Source organism: Pelophylax lessonae (assembly GCF_965119305.1).
Source record: "Pelophylax lessonae genome assembly, chromosome: 11".
Classification (NCBI taxonomy): domain Eukaryota; kingdom Metazoa; phylum Chordata; class Amphibia; order Anura; family Ranidae; genus Pelophylax; species Pelophylax lessonae.
This window is the reverse complement of record NC_138778.1, coordinates 199,503,000-199,525,259: the sequence shown is the minus strand read 5'-3', so window position 1 is coordinate 199,525,259 and position 22,260 is coordinate 199,503,000. Positions and strand designations below refer to the sequence as shown.

Here is a 22,260-nt window from a genome sequence, read left to right as displayed (position 1 = left end):
GTTATGACACCAGCCATTGGATGGTTTAGTTGTGCTCTCAACCAAACTGTCAATGTGATTGTTACATTCCTGGCATTCTAGGAATGTAACTGTTTTTTTTTTTAAACAATGGGTTTAGTTCCACTTGGGGGTGTTGCTAAAGTTGTTGCTAGATGACTGTCGCTGGGATTATTTGGCCTTGCCCAGCGCTTGTGTAATGTGAGGGCTCACTCGCACGTGCTTTGCTGTCTGAAGAGTGATCTGCATTTGGATCGGTCTTCAGAGAGCATTTAATATGCCAGGCAGTGAGGCCTGGTTTACACCTATGCATTTTTTGGTGTTTTTTGCAGAAACGCACTACAGTTAGTTTAACATGGTTTCCTATGGGACACATTCACATCTATGCTTTTTTTCAGCCGCTGCGTTTTTGAAAAGGGTCAGGGACTTTTTTTGTAAACGCAAAACGGTGCTTTTTTTTTTTTGGTTCAATAGACTTCAATGGAGAAGCTGCAGAAAAGCATGTAGTGTGACTTTTGCCACAATTTGCATTTTTTAATCTGCCTAACAACAAATTGGGCCAAAAAGCAAAATGTAAATCGCGGTAAAATTGTGTGTGCAAAAACACAAAACGCACTGCAGAAACAAAAGCAAACTGCATAGGTGTGAACCAGGCCTTAGACTCGATTCACACCTATGCATGTTGCTTTTGAACGTTTCTGTAGTGCTTTTTGCTGGGCTTTGCACCTTTTTTTTACTGCGATTTTGCTACATTTTTATTGAGATTTGCGGTTTTTTTTTTTTAAGCTTTTTTTTTAAGCTTTTTTTTTGTTTTGTTTTTTTTAATGAAAATTTGTTGGGCAGATTTAAAAACACAATTTGTGGTAGAAACGTTCTACATGCTATTCTGCAGCTTCTCCATTAAAGTCTATTGAAACAAAAAAGCACCATTTTGCATTGATGTGTTCCATAGGAACCCATGTTAAAAAAAATGTCCTGCATTTCTGAAAAAAGCAAAAAGCATGAAAAAATGCATTTGTGTGAACCAGGACTTAGGAGGCATCATTTAGCATCACCCCCCCCCCCCCCCCCCACCTGCTTTAACCCCTTAAATCCTGCACTTGTATACAAACATTTTTTTTTTTTTTGCTAGGAAATTACTTAGAACCCCCCAAACATTATATATATATATATATATATACATATATATATATATATATATACATACACAGTGCCTTGCGAAAGTATTCGTCCCCCTTGAACTTTTCGACCTTTTGCCACATTTCAGGCTTCAAACATAAAGATATAAAACTGTAATTTATTGTGAAGAATTAACAACAAGTGGGACACAATCATGAAGTGGAACAAAATTTATTGGATATTTCTAACTTTTTTTAACAAATGAAAAACTGAAAAATTGGGCGTGCAAAATTATTCATCCCCCTTAAGTTAATACTTTGTAGCGCCACCTTTTGCTGCGATTACAGCTGTAAGTCGCTTGGGGTATTACGTCTCTATCAGTTTTGCACATTGAGAGACTGAAATTTTTGCCCATTCCTCCTTGCAAAACAGCTCGAGCTCAGTGAGGTTGGATGGAGAGAGTTTGTGAACAGCAGTTTTCAGTTCTTTCCACAGATTCTCGATTGGATTCAGGTCTGGACTTTGACTTGGCCATTCTAACACCTGGATATGTTTATTTGTGAACCATTCCATTGTAGATTTTGCTTTATGTTTTGGATCATTGTCTTGTTGGAAGACAAATCTCTGTCCCAGTCTCAGGTCTTTTGCAGACTCCATCAGGTTTTCTTCCAGAATGGTCCTGTATTTGGCTCCATCCATCTTCCCATCAATTTTACCATCTTCCCTGTCCCTGCTGAAGAAAAGCAGGCCCAAACCATGATGCTGCCACCACCATGTTTGACAGTGGAGATGGTGTGTTCAGGGTGATGAGCTGTGTTGCTTTTACGCCAAACATAACGTTTTTTTTAAAAATATTTTTATTATCAGAAAATACGGATCACAGACAAAAATGATATACATTTGAAACAAGGCATGTTGACGTTAGACATTCACAGGGCCAACACCTCAAAAAACATAGAAGACCTCCATCTTGGGCCTTATACTAGACGCCTTATTCCTGAGAGTTTGATATATATATATATATATATATTTTTTTTTTTTTGTAAAACAAAGAAAATATATATATAACATCAGTAATAAAATAGGATGATACCACAACTACCCCCTTCCCCTCCCTCCCCCCTGAAACATCCCAACATCCTGTATGAACAAAGAGGCAACAGGCCTCATCCTTTGGATATGCCAACTATTTACAATAACCATTGGGCATATGCGGACCGGGCAAGGGAGCCCAAGCCCCTGAATCAGTGTGTAGCACTTAACCCCCAACCTTGGTAAGGGCCTATCAAGATACGTTACTCACGCAGCAGCATTCCTCCCCCCAATGTACTTATCTCAATTATCCATCTCTCCCCCCCCCCAGAGTATCCTTAGAGTCCACACAAGGAAACCACACCTTCCTGAATTTCTTGGGGGGACCCCATGCCTCATATGTCATACGGTATAGCTGAATGCCATCATTTATTGCTTACATTCACATCCCTAACATCAATTTTTCCATAGATATCTACCTCCTTGCTATGAGCTTCTGTACCCCAAAATAAAGAACTCTAAGGGCTCTTTCACATGGGCGATCCGATCAGATCCGCCTGTCAGTTTTTTAGGCGGATCTGATCGGATCCTCCATGCAGCTCTATGGGGCAGCGGAGACACCTCCGCTGACACCCGCTGCCATCCATATCTGATCCTGTCCGTGAAATCTGGACGGAGGGAAACCCTATTTTTCCATCCGTTCAGTAATCAGATCGGATCGGATCTGATGAGAGCGGACAGGCGGTCCGCTCTCATCCGATCCCCCATAGAGGGCAGCGGGGGCTGAGACACCTCCCTCTCCGCACTGCAAGCGGAGACGGAGCTGTTATCTGCCGGCTCAGCGGGGATCACGGATCGATTCCCCGCTGAGCAACACGGATCCGCCTACGGAGGCGGACCGTGTGAAAGAGGCCTAAGGGCTCTTTCACACGGGCGGTCCGATCAGATCCGCCTGTCAATTTTTTAGGCGGATCTGATCGGATGCCCCATTCAGCCCTATGGAGCAGCGGATGTCAGCGGAGACATGGCTCTTTGGTAGGGACGGATTGCACCTAAATGGGGTGGGTGCAGCCGTACTGGGTGAGAGGATGGCCAAAAAGTTAGAGGGGCTTTTAAACTAGGGAATGGGGGGGAGGGTACAGATGTAGAATTAGCCAGTGGAAAGCAAGTTTCAGAGGGCAGAAATGGGGGCATTAGCGGTAGGGTGTTCGGAGCTCCTATACCCAGGGTGGGTATGGGGAAAAATCAAGAGAGCAGCCTAAAAACATCAAATGAGGATAAATGTAACCGATCAAAATTAAGAGGTTTGTATACCAATGCCAGAAGCCTGGCCAACAAGATGGGAGAGCTGGAGCTGCTGATGTTTGAGGAGGACTTAGATTTTGTGGGGATAACTGAGACTTGGTTTGACAGCTCTCATGAATGGATGGCGACCATTCAGGGGTATTCCCTTTATCGCAGAGATAGAGAGGGTAAAAAAGTGGGAGGGGTATGTCTGTATATTAAGAACAGCATACAGGTAAATATGAGGGATGATATTAATAATGGAGCTATGGATGAGGCAGAATCCCTATGGGTAGAGCTTCAAAGGGATGGCACGGCGGGGAAGGTAATATTGGGCGTATGCTATAGGCCCCCCAACCAGAGGGAGGAGGGTGAGGCGGCCCTCCTTTTACAGATAGGATTGGCAGCAAGGATGGGAAATGTCATTATAATGGGGGACTTTAATTATCCAGATATAGACTGGGCAGAAGGAACCGCGCATTCAGCCAAGGCTCGGCAGTTCCTAAATGTTTTGCAGGACAATTTTATGGGTCAGATGGTGAATGCACCGACAAGAAACAATGCGGTACTTGACCTACTGATTACCAACGATACAGACCTGATCACGGATATAGAAATACGGGACAACTTAGGAAACAGTGACCATAGGTCAATAAGTTTCAGTATTAATTACAGTAATAGGAAGCAGAGGGGTAATATAAGGACACTGAATTTCAAAAGAGCCAATTTCCCTAAACTGCGCTTGCTGCTAGAAAATATCAATTGGGATAGAACCCTGGAAACAAAGAACACGGAGGAAAAATGGGAGTGCTTCAAGAGCATACTAAACAGGGGGATTGGCCAGTGCATTCCAAAGGGAAATAAATTTAAAAGAGCAAAAATAAACCCTGGATGGCTAAACTCCAACATAAAAATGTATATTAGTGCTAAAGAAAAGGCCTTCAAAAAAATACAAGGCTGAGGGGTCATTGGCAGCATTTAAGCATTGCAAAGAGTGTAATAAGAAATGTAAAGATGAAATCAGGGCGGCTAAAATAGAACACGAGAGACATATAGCGGAGGAGAGTAAAAAGAACCCCAAGAAGTTCTTTAAGTATATAAACAGTAAGAAAGCGAGGCCAGAACACATTGGCCCCATAAAAGATGATAAAGGAAATATGGCCACTGAGGACAGAGAAAAGGCGGAAGTGTTAAATCATTTCTTCTCTTCAGTCTACACAAAAGAATCGGGGGGCTAGACGAACCCAGCTTGTAAGGCCGAACTAAATAATACACCTCAGGAAGTGCCGCCATGGTTAACAGAAGATAGACTTAGAGCTAAACTAGAGAAACTTAACATAAATAAATCCCCGGGACCGGATGGCTTGCACCCGAGGGTTCTTAATGAGCTCAGCCAGGTGATTGCCAGACCATTATTCTTGATCTTTAAGGATAGTTTACAGACGGGTATGGTGCCAGCTGATTGGAAAAAAGCCAACGTGGTACCAATATTTAAAAAGGGGCCGAGATATATCCCGGGTAACTATAGGCCGGTCAGCCTAACATCTGTAGTCTGCAAAATTTTGGAGGGGATGTTAAGAGACTATATACAAGACTTTAGTAATAAAAACGGTATTATAAGTAGTAATCAGCATGGATTCATGAAAAATCGTTCTTGCCAAACCAATCTATTAACCTTCTACGATGAAGTGAGCAGCCACCTAGATAAAGGTAAGCCTGTGGATGTGGTGTATCTGGACTTTGCAAAGGCCTTTGACACCGTTCCCCACAAACGATTACTGTACAAACTAAGGAAGGTAGGTATGGACCATAAGGTGAGTACCTGGATAGAGAACTGGCTCCAGGGGAGAGTACAGAGGGTGGTGATTAATGGGGAGTACTCGGATTGGGCGGGTGTGGAAAGTGGGGTCCCCCAGGGTTCTGTCCTGGGACCAATCCTGTTTAATTTGTTCATAAATGATCTAGAGGAGGGGATATCGAGTACAATCTCAGTATTTGCAGATGATACTAAACTAGGCATGCCAATATCTTCTATGCAGGATGTGGAAACCTTGCAAGCAGACCTGAACAAAATAACGGGGTGGGCAACTACATGGCAGATGAGGTTTAATGTTGATAAATGTAAAGTAATGCACTTGGGGGCCAGAAACCAGAAAGCAAGCTACTCACTAGGGGGGGAACCTCTGGGTGAGTCTAGGATGGAAAAGGACTTGGGGGTACTGGTAGACAACAAGCTTGGCAGTGGCATGCAATGCCAAGCCGCCGCAAGCAAAGCCAACAGAATACTGGGATGTATAAAAAAGGGGATTCACTCCAGAAATAAAGAGATTATTCTCCCACTCTACAAGACTCTGGTCCGGCCACATCTGGAGTATGCTGTCCAGTTCTGGGCACCGGTCCTCAGGAAGGATGTGCTGGAATTGGAGAAAGTCCAGAGAAGGGCAACAAAAATAATTAGGGGAATGGAGGACATCAGCTATGAGGAAAGACTACAAGCACTGAACCTTTTCTCTATGGAGAAAAGACGATTGAGGGGGGATATGATATCAATGTACAAATACTGTACTGGTGACCCGAGCACAAGGAACAAACTATTCAGAGAAAGGAGATACAATAAGACACGTGGCCACTCACTAAAACTAGAGGAAAGGCGGTTTAACCTTAAAGTGCGTAAGGGGTTCTTCACTGTAAGAGCAGTAAGGATGTGGAATTCTCTTCCACAAGCAGTCGTATCAGCAGGGAGCATCGATAGTTTCAAAAAACTATTAGATGGACACCTTAAAGACCACAACATACAGGGGTATACAATGTACGGTTAAAAGCAAACACACACACGCATCATAGGTTGAACTGGATGGACTGATGTCTTTTTTTCAACCTTACTAACTATGTAACTATGTCTGCTGACACCCGCTGCCATCCGCATCCGATCCTGTCCGTGAAATCCGGACGGATGGAGACCCTATTTTCCATCCGTCCTGGGGATCGGATCGGATGAGAGCGGACAGGCAGTCTGCTCTCATCCGATTCCCCATAGAGAGCAGCTGGGGCTGTGACACCTCCCTCTCCGCACTGCAAGCGGAGACGGAGCTGTCACCCGCCGGCTCAGCGGGCATCGCGGATCCATCCCCCTGTTTAAGGGACTCCCCCAGACACTTACTGTACCATAGCGGGCTATTAGGAGAAAGCATTAAGGGTGTATCCCCTACATTTTGGGAGCATATATGAAAAATCCTCCCAGGGAGTGCCATCACTGAGCCAACCCTCCTACCCAGGACTCCCTTCCTGTAAATCATATTATATTTAAAAGGGCCTCCTGGGAAGTTGCTACCGCAGCTTCCAACAAAATGGTCGCATTTGGAATATGGGGAAAAAATCTCCAATGCAAAAAGTTCAGTTAAGAGGCAAAATAATAGGAGCGTAAATCTGGTAGAGCCAGACCCCCCCATATTAATAGGTAATTTCAGTACTGCTAAGGACAACCTAGGAGGACATGAACCCCGTAGGAACCCAACCACTACAGAATTTATGCCCTGGAAGATTAGTTTTGGAACAAAAACAGGTGAGTTGGATAGAATGTACAAAAACTTGGGAAGAAAAATAATTTTAAATAGATTTATTTGTCCCATCACAGTAAGTGGTAGAGACTGCCATTTATGTAGTTTCTCTTGAAAAATCCCTATTGTCGATGTCAAGTTAACCTCTGGGATTTTAGAAGTAGTGAGCTGAACTTGAACCACCAGATACCTAAAAGATCTAGACAATGGAATGGGGCAGTCCCCAGGAACCGTCACATCATCGTCAATAGGGAACAGGGAGGAATTAATTAATGCGGAAGCCAGAATAGTCTCTGAGCTCTTGAATAAGAGCAAATGCAGCTGAGGGGACCAGGTCCTGGAGGTATAGGAGCATATCGTCCGCGTATAATGAGACACATTCCTCCAACTGCTCTACCCAGAGACCAGAGAAGGAGTCACTTAACCGTAATTTTGCAGCTCAATGGCCAGGGCGAACAGGAGGGGTGACAATGGGCACCCCTGCCTGGTCCCCCTGAAAATAGGAAAGGGTTTAGAGATAATACTGTTCACCCACAGCCTTACCATCAGATCAGTATACAGCAGTCTCACCCAAGAGACAAGGACGGGTCCAAAACAATAGGACTCAAACAGATGGAATAAATAGAGCCACTCCACTGAGACAAAGGCTTTTTTAGTGTCCAACGAAGCCACTACCCTTGCCCCGGAGTTATCTTGTGAAGTTTGAAGGTTTACAAAGAGTCTCCTGACATTAATCTGGGCACACCTGCTTGGCATAAATCCTGTTTGATCTGCATTAATAAGTTTTAGTATAACAGCCTGAAGTCTACCCGCTAGAATCTTAGCAAGAATCTTTGTGTCAACGTCATCAGCGAGATTGGGCGATAGGAGTCATACTCCTTAGGATCCTTCCCACTTTTAGGGATCAAAACTACCAGGGCTTCTCGCATAGAGGGTGGCAATCTACAATGGCATCCCAGTCTTAAGCCTAGTACACACGCAACGATTATCGGCCAACCGATCGTCCGTCTTTTGTCCAGAGTGGTGTTTTGTTGGTTGGAATGTGCCTAGACTGCACACAAATTTTCTCGCCCGACAAAATTCTACTTCAGAAGTGATGTCATGTGTTGGTTTGCTTTCTCTGTGTTCTTTCTTCTCTGAGCATGCCCAGACTTGCTCATTAGATTTTTCCCTGTCGAAATCTGTACTGACTGACGGAAAATCGGCCGTTGTGTTGACTGTCAACAAAAATTTTATAGTCTGCACACCAGATTTTTTTCGGCCGAAAAGTCGGAGTCGGTTGTCGGAAGCATCATATTAACAAGCCGAAAATCGGCAGATCGGTCGTCGGACGAAAATTCCCTGCCAATTTTCGACGCGTGTGTACGAGGCTTTAGTCCGTAGGGTTCAATATTGAGTTGGCCCACCTTTTCCAGCTATAAAAGCTTCAACTCTTCTAGGAAGGCTGTCCACAAGGTTTAGGAGTGTGTCTATGGTAATGTTTGACCATTCTTCCAGAAGCCTATATGTGAGGTCAGGCAAAAATTTTGGACGAAAAGGCCTGGCTTGCAGTCTCCCCTCTAATTCATCCTAAAGGTGTTCTTAAGGCGTCAGCATACCAAGACATTTCATGTTCCCAACTTTTTGGGAACAGTTTGGGGATTGCCCCTACCTGCTCCAACATGACTGCGCCCCAGTGCACAAAACAAGGTCCATTAAAACATGGATGAGCGAGTTTGGGGTGGAGGGACTTGACTGGCCTGCTTAGAGTCCTGACCTCAACCCGATAGAACACCTTTGGGATGAATTAGAGTGGAAGCTGCAAGCCAGGCCTTCTCATCCAACAACCATTCTTTTATTCTGTATGGTGTTCCCCTTTAATGAAAAGAAGTGAGACAAACAGGCGTTTTTTTTTTTCTTTTTTTATATTGTTCATAAATAGCAAAAACTTTCCAATGCAAATGTCGCAACAGTTGTTCAAAATGTACAGCAGTACAGAAAATTCTTCAGTATGAAAAAAAGAAACAATTCTTCAATGCACTTACAAATGAAGCATCAATTATAGGCAATCTTATTAATAATTACATACAATGTGGTCACTTCTGTCTATATAAATACTTACTGGAAAATAAAAAATAAACGCTCACATAGGGTTGTCATCACAGTTCAACCTTTAAAGGACATAAAGAGGGACCTGGCTCTACAGGGTCTAGATCTGATCTGAAATTTGCATTTTCTAACATACATCGCTGCTGCACAATGTGATATGCAATAACGCGAGGCTCTGGTTGGGGTCTCTACACTTTCAGCTGTTCTACTCCATTCCAGATGTGCATTATATTACCAAAAGTATTGGGACGGCTGCCTTTACACACTCATTGATCTTTAATGGCATCCCAGTCTTAGAACGTAGGGTTCAATATTGAGTTGGCCCACTCTTTGCAGCTATAACAGCTTCAACTCTTCTGGCAAGGCTGTCCACAAGGTTTAGGAGTGTGTCTATGGGAATGTTTGACCATTCTTCCAGAAGCGCATGTGTGAGGTCAGGCACTGATGTTGGAAAGAAGGCCCACTCTAATTCATCCCAAAGGTGTTCTGTTGGGTTGAGGTCAGAACTCTGTGCAGGCCAGTCAAGTTCCTCCACCCCAAACTCGCTCATCCATGTCTTTATGGACCTTGCTTTTTGCACTGGTCCAAATCATTTTGTGGAGGGAGGATTATGGTGTGGGGTTGTTTTTCAGGGGTTGGGCTTGGCCCCTTAGTTCCTGTGAAGGGAACTCTGAAGGAATTAGCATACCAAGACATTTTGGACAATTTCATGCTCCCAACTTTGTGGGAACAGTTGGGATGGCCTCTTCCTGTTCCAACATGACTGCACACCAGTGTACTGATCTCAACTCGATAGAACACCTTTGGGATGAATTAGAGTGAAAACTGTGAGCCAGGCCTTCTCATCCAAAAACAGTGCCGGACCTCACAAATGTGCTTCTGGAAAAATGGTCAAACGTTCCCATAGACACACTACTAAACCTTGTGGACGGCCATTCCAGAAGAGTTGAAGCTGTTATAGCTGCAAAGGGTGGGCCAACTCAATATTGAACCCTACGGACTAAGACTGGGATGGCAATAAATTTCATGTGTGTGTAAAGGCAGGCGTCCCAATACTTTTGATAATCTAGTGTACATCACTGTTCAAAAGACACTACTTGCTGCACAATGTGAATTTGCAATATTGCGAGCCTCTGCTTGGGGTCTCTATACTTTCCCCTAGAAGATCCTGCCAGGAACACTCTCTGTCCTAGGATGCCAACTCTCACTGACAGTACTATATCTTTGGAGAAGCCACGTGGTCACCCTAGACTGCTTGCTCCTGATTTGGACTACAGATCACCTCCCTCTATAACACAGGGATAGATGTTCTGTAGCCCACAGAGAGAACTGCAAACAATGCTGACTGATAAGTGTAAGCAGACAGCATAGAATGTTGTAAGCTCACTAAAATCTCTTGCAGGATCTACAGGTCTTTTGTGTAACAAGATAAGGTATTTGTTAGGGTTTTCACTTTAGGTTCTCATGTGTAATCAGCGACTGAATAAATAAAAAATAAAAAAATACACTTTATACTTTAACTTAAAGTTGCCACGGGTCCAATTTAGGGGCTCATTTACACTTGCTTCAAAACTTGACACGCTTTTTTAACCACTTGACCCCCTCGAAGATTTACCCCCCCCCTTCATGACCAGGGCATTTTTTGCGATACAGCACTGCATTATTTTAACTGACAATTGAGCGCTGTCGTGTGACGCTGTACCCAAATAAAATTTATGTCCTTTTTTCCCCCCACAAATATAGCTTTCTGTTGGTGTTATTTGATCACCTCTGTGTTTTTCTTTTTTTATTTAAAAGATATATCCCAATAAAAAAAAAATTAAAAAAATTTAATTTCTTGATAAATTTATTCCAATATGTATCCTGCTACATGCTTTTGGTAAAAAAAAAAAAAATATCCCATTAAGCCTATATTAATTGGTTTTCAGAAAAGTTATAGCGTCTACAAACTATTAGATATATACTGGAATTTTTATTTATTTATTTTTACTAGTAATGGCGGCGATCAGCGACTTATAGCAGGACTGCAATATTGCGGAGGACAATTGGACGCTGACACCATTTGGGAACCTGTGACACTAATACCGTAATCAGTGCTAAAATTATGCACTGCCACTCTACTAATGACACTGGCTGGGAAGGGGTTAAACATCAGGGGAGATCAAAGGGTTAAATGGGTGCCTAGCCAGTGTTTTAGTGTAAAGAGTGTGGTGCTTTCGCTAAGGCAAGTAATGGATTTTATTCCCTGCTTTGGGGGGGTGGAAGAAAATCTATTACTTCCCCGCTGACAGGACAGGGCTCTGCGTTGCTTACTTAGGCAGGGCTCCGTCCTGTGTAAATTCTGGACGATCAGCAGGTGCCGGCACTAATCCATTGGCTGGCACCTGCTGATCGAAATCTGCTGTGTTTATTCACAGCACAGCCAGATCGCCCGTACCCCCTACCCAGAAGTTCCAGATCACTAGCTAGGTATGTGATCTGGCACAGCAGAGCCGCCTTGCACATAGTATACAGTTGGCAAGGGGATAAAGTACTCTGAATGCCAAATCAAAAAAATAAAATGGTTACCTTACAGTCCTGTTCACATGTTGCTTTGCTTTAAAAATTATACCCCATGTCACTTTCTTGGTCTCTCAAAGCGTCAGGATGAGATATCCCAGGATGCACTGGGAAACCAACAAGCCACCCGGAAAGAGGTCATCAGCAGCCACTTTCAGTTCATGTGTTCATACTCCAGGAGTGTCCGGTGCAGACATCACATCTGGTGTGCAGTGTGGAGCAGCAGAAAGGTGAGCGGGGTCTGGACTGGAGCAGAGCAACTAGCTGATGGCACACGTGGTGTGCAACATTGGAACGCTATAGTAGAAGGTGAACGGGACTGGAAAGTAGCGGAGGATCAGCAGCTCTGGGGGACCGGAGCAAGAGAAATTAGCAGATGTCAAACGTTGGGCGCAGCATGGGAGCATTACAGAGAGGAGGATCAGAAAACCAAAGGATCAACAGAGCTGGGGGTTAGTTTGTGAGGCTGAAAAAAGACATCAGACCATCCAATGATGTGTGTGTTTGCTGTTAACCGTACATTGTATACCCCCGTATGATAGTTACATAGTTTGTGAGGCTGAAAAAAGACATCAGTTCATCCAGTCCAACCTATGATGTGCGTGAATCTATGATGTGGGTTAATCCTGAGTGGGGGATCATCAGAGCTGGGAGTTACTACTGAGTGGGGGGATCAGCAGAGCTGGGAGTTATTACTGAGTGGGGGGATCAGCAGAGCTGGGAGTTATTACTGAGTGGGGGGATCAGCAGAGCTGGGAGTTACTACTGAACAGGGGATCAGCAGAGCTGGGAGTTACTACTGTGCGGGAGATCAGCAGAGCCGTGGGTTACTACTGAGCAGAGGTTAAGCAGAGCTAAGGGTTATTACTGAACAGGGAATCAGCAGAGCTGGGGGGTACTACTGAGTAGGGGATCAGCAGAGCTGGAGGTTACAACTGAGCGGGGGATCAGCAGAGCTGGGGGTTACTATTGAGCAGGAGATAAGCAGAGTTGGGGGTACTACAGAGTGGGGCATCAATAAAAAATTAACATACACAGTGCATTTTCCAAGCTTCATTAAAGCTTCAGGAACACATCAAAAAAGCACGTTGAAGCAGTAGCGCTTTTAATGTGTGTTAAAGTTGAAGCAAGTGTAAACCAGCCCTATGTGCTCAAGAAACATAAACTAAGGAAAAAGAAGACTGGTTTCATTTGGGTCCGAAGTAAGAACTTCCAGCCTATAAAGACCAATCAGAATATCCCTTTAACAGTGCATTATGGAACGAATAAATGAAGAATAGAACCGCTTGCTACAGGCTATAGTGATATTACTAACATGGAGGATTCCACTACTGCAGTTTGGAGTTGGAGAGCCAACTTGGCTCCCCTTTTCAAAAATCCTCCCTGGTGCCTCATTATTCGGCCTCCTCCTAAGAAGGAATATATTTGCACTTTAATAGGACACAGAGCTGCCTTTTTAGTCTATATCAGTATTGCAAAGAGAATGAACCAAGTACGTCTAGAAAGCTGGTCCCCAACCTGTAACCCGAGGTCCCTTTGGTACATTTTGTGCATCAGCCAGTGTTGGAAGGGAGAGTTTTGATTTGTAAAAGGACAAGAATATAATACGATTTCAGATGTGCAATGGATGTTTCTACTCAAATTTAGTACCAAAGCAACCGGTAATATACACTATATTGTTAAAAGTATTGGGACGCCTGCCTTTACACACACATGAACTTTAATGGCATCCCAGTCTTAGTCTGTAGGGTTCAATATGGAGTTGGCCCACCCTTTGCAGCTATAACAGCTTCAACTCTTCTGGGAAGGCTGTCCACAAGGTTTAGGAGTGTGTCTATGGGAAGGTTTCACCATTCTTCCAGAAGCACATTTGTAAGGTCAGGCATTGATGTTGGACGAGGAGGCCCGGCTCAGTCTCTGCTCTAATTCATCCCAAAGGTGTTCTATCGGGTTGAGGTCAGGACTCTGTGCAGACCAGTCAAATTTCTCCACCCCAAACTCACTCATCCATGTCTTTACGAACCTTGCTTTGTGCACTGGTCCAAATCATTTGGTGGAAGGGGAATTATGGTGTGAGGTTGTTTTTCAGGGGTTGGGCTTGGCCCCTTAGTTCCAGTAAAGGGAACTCTTAAGGTGTCAGCATACCAAGACATTTTGGACGATTTCAGGCTCCCAACTTTGTAAGAACAGTTTGGTAATGGACCCTTCCTGTTCCAACATGACTGCAGACCAGTGCACAAAGCAAGGTCCATAAAGACATGGATGGGCGAGTTTGGGGTGGAGGAACTTGACTGGCCTGCACAGAGTCCTGACCTCAACCCCATAGAACACGAGCGGAGACTAGGAGACAGGCCTTCTCTCCAACATCAGTGCCTGACCTCACAAATGCGCTTCTGGAAGAATGGTCAAACATTCTCTTAGACACACTCCTAAACCTTGGGGACAGCCTTCCCAGAAGAGTTGAAGCTGTTATAGCTGCAAAGGGTGGGCCAACTCAATATTGAACCCTACGGACTAAGACTGGGATGGCAATAAAGTTCATGTGTGTGTAAAGGCAGGCGTCCCAATACTTTTGACAACATAGCGTAGGTTGTACAATGCAAGGCGTAGATCTGTGTCCTACTTAAGGGCAAGCATATAGTTTTGAAAAAAAATAAAGCCAGTAGCAGGTAGACACACAGAGAAAGATACTAAGTAGACAATCCCTTTTATTCATGGGGGGGGGGTGGCCCCCTTCTCACAGTATGATGCATTTAAATAGCTATACAAAAGTGCTTAACCAAAAGTATGGGGTGCAAAACCAGCACCGTCTTTTTGTATGACATGTACTAAAATATACATAAACAAAAATACTGACACCCCTTAATGACAGAGGCATTGAAGGATCAATCATCCAGTAGAATCTGCCCTCTACAATCACTTAAAAGCAAAAATACATCGGCACACATACTGTACATCTGGATTCATAAAACAATATTACATAGGATACATACAACTGGACACAGAGAAAAAAAAAAAAAAAAGATTTTGCTTTTCCAAAAAAAGTGCTTCTTAAATTAGGCATGGAACACCAACTGTACAAACAACCCGGACACAGCGGCGACCTCTTTCGGGACTTATTCTATAAATGATTCCAGGAGACGGGACGGTAAATGAAAATGATGCAATCTGCAGCTTTACAAAGAATGACGCTCCTTACCAAATTAGCAAGCGTACACCCAGACAGAAATACTTGGGTTGCGTGGAGTTTCCCTTTCATTTTTCCACCTTCATGGAGACCTATTGCCATTTGTTGAACCTACCTACCAACATTTTTAGGAGGACCGGTCACATTTTTTGCCCAACAGCTTAATAATACATAACCCTGATACTGAGCACTTGGGTGAAGTCTTGTAGTTCTCTGTGCCCTCCGTTACGCAGTGCAGGTTTTTTTTTTTTTTATCATGGAGCACAGTATGGAAATATGGCTGACTAATGCAAGGAGGGAGGAGAGCCATGTACTTAAAGTGTTACTAAACCCAGGAGCCTGCAGTCACTATATCTGCTCTTCCACAGTACACAGAACATGCAAATGCAATTATTTTAGTAAACATAAACTGCTAAATACCTTTTCTCATCAGCAGTATATAGCAGTCTTTTGACTTCTATCAGTGTCTGGTTAAAGCTTGTAGGAGGAGTTTTCATTCTACTCTGACCATCCTATGAGGCTGCAGGACCCCTGACCCTCTGTCTGGACAGTGCTGATTGGCCCTGTGTTGATCACATGCACTCTCCCAAGAAAAAAAAACTCTATAGCAGGGGTCTCCAAACTATGGCCCTCCAGTTGTTCAGGTACTACAATTCCCATCATGCCTAGTCATGTCTGTGAATATCAGAGTTTTGCAATGCCTCATGGCAGTGGCGGCTGGTGCTCCATGGGCCGGGGGGCTTTATACCCCCCCCCCCCAAGACCACACCAGGCCACTCACCATACCCCCCCCCCCAGGACCACAGCAGGACCCCCCCCCCCCGGCTCACTCACCCTGCCTAGACATCTGGACATGTGCAGCAACAAGCGGAGGCGGCTTCAGCTTCTTCCCCCTCTTCTGCGTCTCTTGCCTCCTCCCCCATGCCCAATGGCATGGCTTCTCCTTTCAGCAAATCGGGAAACGAGTCTCAGGACCCGTTCCTGATTGGCAAGGAGAAGGATCCGTGTGATAATAGTGAATTTTCATTCGCTATTATCACACAACTGGGTGGGCTCGGGGCGCAGTACTCTGCGCCCCGAGCCCACCCTTTTTTTTTAGCCTATTAGAGCCTCTGGCTCTAATCGCATGCTAAAAATAAAAAATAAAGCCCCATTGAACTCCATGCATTCGGCGCCCTGCATGTAGATTAGGGGGCCAGACGCATGGATGGGGGGGGCGGCGCCCCCAATGCACCAGCCGCCACTGCCTCATGGGATGTGTAGTTCCGCAACAGCTGGAGGGCCGTAGTTTGGAGATCCCAGCTTTATAGCAATACACACCAAACTGAGCATGTGCAGAGTGCTCCTAAGGCTATGTTCTATCAGGAAATGGATTGGGGACAGTGAAAGGAGGGGAGGATCAGAGAAGACAGGATCAAACAGCCTTTTTACACAACACGGATGATTTACCCCTTAGGTTCCACAGTGAGTATAACAAGCATGCTTTACTGTATATACAGACTGAATTTACTGTTGTGGGTTTAATAACACTTTAAGTATTCAGCAAACTAAATTCTGAGTAACATTGCTGCTTTTACAGTGGAAAAGAAAGCAAACAAAATGAATACATATATAAGAATTGTTTTACCCGTCAAAGGATCTGTATTCTGTTCAGCTAGTCCTATGATTCCTACACCCCTACCACAGCATAGCAAGTAGGATGATGTCACTATTTACTGATTTACACCTATCAGCTTACTGGACTGTGAATACTGAGACAACGCTGATTCATGGTCCAATAGGCACATTACTAACCTTTCAGCAGGTAAAACAGGTCACCTATTGCAGCAGTAGGCAACCTTAGCACTCTAGCTTTGGTGAAACTACAAGTCCCATGAGACACTGCGGAACTCCGACACAATGAGATTTGTACTTTCACCACAGCTGCATTGTCAAGTTTGCTGTTTGCCTAAAATTCCACTTAAATTACATGACAGGTTCTCCTTGTAATACAAAAATATACATTTAAGCTCTGCTACCGTCCATCCATAATCCACCTGTATTTGGGAAACAAATATGCCTATGCTGATAGATCGCACACCATTCTGGATCTAAAAAATGGGAATATTCCACCAACATGGGGTGAAGTCGCCGCATTCTCCTCTCCATCTTGAAATCGGTACGTGCAGTAAGCATTGCTAATAGGCATTGTTCGCAGTCCTGTTAACCTCAGACTTGTGATTCGACTGTTCGAGGGCCAAAGTGCTGGCTTACTGCTGGTAGTTTCCATACTGACCCTGTAAGGACAGAACATTATTAATTTCATAACACAGAACAGTGCACAAAATTCTATATTCCTTAATAGCTAATCAGAGATCATCTTTTTTCTGCCTATTCTAACTAAATAACAATTAAATACAGATTAGTTGTTGTCACTTAGGCCCCTTTCACACAGGCGGACCATTCAGATCCGCCTGTTCGTTTTTTTGGCGGATCTGAACGGTCCCCCCATGCATTCCTATGGGGCATCGGATGTCAGTGGAGACATGTCCGCTGACATCCAACCCGACCCGTCAAATCTGGACGGATGGAATCCCTATTTTCCATCCATCCAGCGGATCGGATGAGAACGGACCGACGGTCCATTCCCATCCGATGTCCCCCATAGAGATGCATGGGGAACTGACAGCTGTGACTCCGCACACAGCACGGAGAACAGCTGTCATCCTCCTGCTCAGCGGGGATCGGCAGATCGATCCCCCGCTGAGAAAAGCAGAGTCCGTTTGACGGACTACAAGTGTGAAAGAGCCCTTAATGTGCATATGCCTTTAAAAAGCCTCTGTCACTTTGGGTCTCATGCAAAAAGGTGGTTTGGCCCATCAGCGTTAAATTTCGGCCTTTTGGGTGCATGGGAGGCACATGTGAAGCAATCAGCCTAGCTATGACAAGCTGCAATATGCAGAGGCTGGATGCTGTACTGAGCCATAGGCGTGTGGGGAAAGTGCCACTTGGTACTGCATCCAGCCACGGCGTATTTCAGCCGGTTATAGATTTTGACAGGTTGCTGGCAGCAAAGCTGGACACTGCAGCTGTGTCTCCCAGGGGGGCAAAAACACCAGGATTTGAAGCTGATGGGCCCAAACACGCATGTGCATGTAGCCTTACCCGTAATGGGGGTAAGTGTTATAGTCTCTTGATAGCCCACCACCTGACCCATTTATACTCATCTTGGCTGCTCAAGCCCAAACACTGTCTTTTGGGAGAAGGTCTCATGCTCCACAATACCTGAAAGCACCACTTATGATGGTACTTCAGTTGAGCAATGGAGAAGTAGGGCAGTGCAGAGAAAGAGAGTATAAGTGGGTTTGGGACGCAAAGCATTAGAGTGTCTAGATGGCTCACTGCCTGACCCATTTACACTCAACTTTGCTGTTCAGACCTGGGCACTGCATCCGGGGAGAAGGTCCCATGCTTCACCATGCCCAAAAGAACCAGGTATGATGGAGCTTCAATGTTGCAATGAAGCAGTAGGTCAGTGTGATGAAGGAGAGAGTAAGTGGGTTGGGGAGGCAAAATGACAGAGTCTTGATAGCCCATCCTCTGACCCATGTATACTCAACTTGGCTGTTCAGGCCTGAACACTGCATCCTGAGAGAAGGTCCCATGCTCCACCATGCCTAGAAGAACCAGGTATGATGGTGCTTCAACCAAACAATGGAGCAACAGGGCACTGTGACGAAGAAGAGAATAAGTGGGCTGGGGAAGTAAAATTATACGTTTATTTATTTATTACAGGTACTTATATAGCGCCTTCAATTTACGCAGCGCTTTACATATATATTCTACATTCACATCAGTCCCTGCTCTCAAGGAGCTTACAATCTAAGTAAAATGTCAGTCTCTTGGAAAAGAGGGTTTGGTGCCTCAGGTCAAGGTATGGGACTTTAAAGGGCTAACACATTGAATCATAGTTTAAATATAATAAAATAAAATTTATTTGGATATTGTATAAACATACAAGATAAATGAATATATTCTGTTGAAATGACAACGGGTATAGTACATAAGGTGTATGGGTTATAGACCCATAGGTGGTGGTGAGAAAAAGTAAGGAAGAAGTGACATAGTGGTAGGGTGACAATAATATCTCTCTATTTGTCCACGCTTTTTGTATGGCGTTGGATCTTTATAGGGAGAATATTCAGGTTTCCTACGCGTTTCGGCAAAGAGCCTTTATCAAGGAAGTTATGTCAACCATCTGTGAAAATAGGAGTATTTTGCTCCTGAGCCTTGCTTCCGGTCCTCATGTCCCCATAAGAATCAAGTGGACATTGTAGCCATATAGTATCGTTGGGCCAGGGGGGTAAAGAAAAGTACCGTCCCAGGTCTGGTCCGATTTTGGAGGTATATAATGTGAGATTCCAGTGGCCTCCACTAGGGGGTGCTGGTCAGGCTGGTCCCGTTCATATGTTAAGTTGGTGTCCAAGAGTTTCCAAAGGGTGGAGTCCGAGGTAGCGTGTCCGGGCGTCCTCACAGTCCCTCAGCTTGATAGCCCACCTCCTGACCCATTTATACTTATCTTGGCTGTTTAGACCCAAACACTGTCACCTGGGAGGTTTAATGCTCCAAAAATTATGATGGTGCTTCAGGTAAGCAATGGAGCAGTGGGTCAGGTTTAAAGTGGGTTTGGGAGTGTCTAGATGGCTTACTATCTGACTTATTTATATTCATCTTAGCTGTTCAGACCTGGGCATCCTGGGAGAAGATCCCATGCTCCAACATGGTCTTTAATCAGGTATGATGGAGCTTTGACTGAGCAATGAAGCAGTAGAGCAGTGTGCTGAAGGAGAGAATAAGTGGGCTGGGGAGGCAAAATGACAGGGTTCTCCTAATAGCCCACTCTCTGACCCATATACTGACCTTATACTCATCTTGGCTGCTCAAGTCTGATCACTGCATCTTGAGAAAAGGTCCCATGCTCCACCATGCCCAGAATAAACAGGTATGATGCTGCTTCAACAGAGTAATGAAGCAGTAGGGCAGTGTGCTGAAGTGGAGAATCAGTGGGTTGAGGAGGCAAAATTACAAATTCCCTTGATAGCGCCCCCCCCCCCGACCCATTTATACTCATCTTGGCTGTTCATGCTCAAACACCGTCTCCTGGGAGAAAGTCTCAATCTCCACAACTAATGATAGTGCTTCAGTTGAGCAATGGAGCAGAGGGTCAGTGCAGAGAAAGAGAGTATAAGTGGGTTGGGGAGGCAAAGTGACAGCCTCTTTATATAAGACCTAGTCTTACCTCGCCGTAACCGTATGGCCTCTGTTGCTGGGCAGAGGATGCTGTCTGGGGTGTCCGGTAGCTGGAGTATGGCTGGCTCTGGCCTTGCTGGTAGCTGGAATACTGTGAGGATGAGCCTTGTGCTGGAACTGGGAAGAAGAACATGCAATGAATTTTATATAAAATGTGCAGCACAAAGTAAACTGTTTCTTCCCTTTTTCTCATAATGTACCGTTTCCTACCCCCAGCCACCCCCAAATGTTATTCTCACCTGTACCTGATCAAGCATGTTCAATGCAGGAGCACGGAGTGCATGAGCAAGCTTGGCTCAGGAGATTTTGACAGGCTCAGTGGCTATGTGAGTGATATCTTGCTTGACTGGGACAGGTGAGAATAGGATTTAGGGGAAGGGGGGACCATCAATGCAAGTACATGTTATAGCTCAGGATCCCTATAAACAAATGGGAAAGCTAAAGGGAAGAAGGGGTACAGTGTAAAGAGGTATCAGAATCAGATTGTACCAACCTGTCTCCACCAGCTTTGCATTGTAGGCACCAATGCCAAAGTGCTTTCCTTCACATTGACTAAATGCTCTGCAGATGTCAGTGATCCAGATCTGTAGCACCAGAGAATCTCCCTTTTACAGTGATCAGATGCATTCATGCTGATTCTAATACCCTTTCTCACCTTCATTGTTTAAGGCCTCGTTTACATGAGCGGCCAGGGAGTGGTAAAACTTGGCAGTTGAACCAGGGTTTAAAGGCCCCCACCCACCTGCCTGTACACTGACATTGAGCGTTCATGGATGTACACATGCCGCAGCCATAGTGAACACTAAACAGCATAGCACCTTTTAAAGGGGTGCTGCCACCACCAAACTCAACTAATGTAGGTCTATGGGGCCGTGCCACCCCCTTGTACAATGCATGCACTTGCATCACAGTACTGTGAAATTTACAGGGTTAAATCAACAATCCAAACTTGGCCTGCACTTCAGAGGGCACAATTGGTGTGAACGAGCCTTAAAAAGGTGCCACATTTTGCATTTCTATCAGGCCTAAGAGACATTTAAAAGAATTTTCCACTTTTATCCAAACCCTGTGGGAGGGCACCTGGTGAAAACCCAAAGCAAACTCTGGAAAAACATACAAGCTCTATGCAGACAGTGTCCCTGGTGGGAAATGCACACCAGACCTAAGTGCTGTAAAAAACATTGTTGCTCAATTAGCTACTGTGCCTCCCTTTGCAACATTTTGTGCCACAAATCTATACAACAGTGTTCTTCTCACCGTATCCCTGCTGCTGCTGCCCCGGATAGTTCTGCTGATTGGAGTACTGCTGCTGCTGAGAGTACGCCTGTTGCTGCCCCGCTCCCTGCTGATATCCGCTCTGCTGCTGGCTGTACTGGGTGGTTCCTCCTGCGCAGAAATAAATTATTTCACATCTTCATTTATTGTACACCATTCTTTGCGTTTGGGGAATGGTTTATTACTTGAGCTTCCTAATGGGACTAGCGCCAGGCAATACTTTGTTTTGAGTATGGTAGGAAAGGGGTAAAACTTCCATATGCGACCCTGTTGGGGAGATTTTAAGTCACTTCCTTTCTTTCTGACACCAATACAAAAATGTGTATGGAGGAGATTTATCATCACTTCCTGCTCGGACAGCAGTAAAAAGAAAGAACGTACTGCTTTGTCTAAAGCACATTAAAAATATATAGGCTTTAAAACTACCAAGATGGAGTAAAAAAATAGTGCTGTCCACTCTTTTAGCTCAACCCTTACACTTACAATCTACACTCCTTAAACCTGTCTACACATAGCAATACTGCTGGTGGCAACTCACCAGCATCAGGATTGCTAGAAACCACTTATTTTTAAATTTTTTTTTATTAGAGTTTTTGTATGTATACAGAGAAACATACAATAAGAGTCGGTTCACACTGGGGCGACCTGTCAGGCGACCTGGTCGCCTGACAGGTCGCCGTAGGTCACCTGGCATAGAGAAGCTGTGGACCCGTTCTAATAGGAGCGACACAAGTCGCTCCGACTTAGAGAAAGGGTCCGGAGCTTCTTTGAGGCGACTCGGAGCGACCTGCATTGATTTCAATGTTATGAAGTCCGTGCCGGCCGCTCCGAGGTCGCGGAGCGAGCTGCGCACTGCGACTTGTGAGGTCGCCC

General features: G+C 44.7%; 1 protein-coding gene across 1 annotated transcript in view; it reads right to left on the bottom strand.

The window, feature by feature from the left end:
- Nucleotides 1-16,768: 16,768 nt before the first annotated feature.
- Nucleotides 16,769-22,260, bottom strand: part of SS18L1 (SS18L1 subunit of BAF chromatin remodeling complex) — a 46,632-nt gene continuing 41,140 nt past the window's right edge. The window contains exons 9-11 of the mRNA XM_082271349.1: nucleotides 21,370-21,498; nucleotides 20,102-20,229; nucleotides 16,769-17,099 (exon numbers count right to left, since the gene is read on the bottom strand). Of these exons, the coding sequence (XP_082127475.1) occupies nucleotides 17,073-17,099; nucleotides 20,102-20,229; nucleotides 21,370-21,498 (284 nt within the window). The 3' untranslated portion in view covers nucleotides 16,769-17,072. The remainder of the gene's footprint in view (nucleotides 17,100-20,101; nucleotides 20,230-21,369; nucleotides 21,499-22,260) is intronic.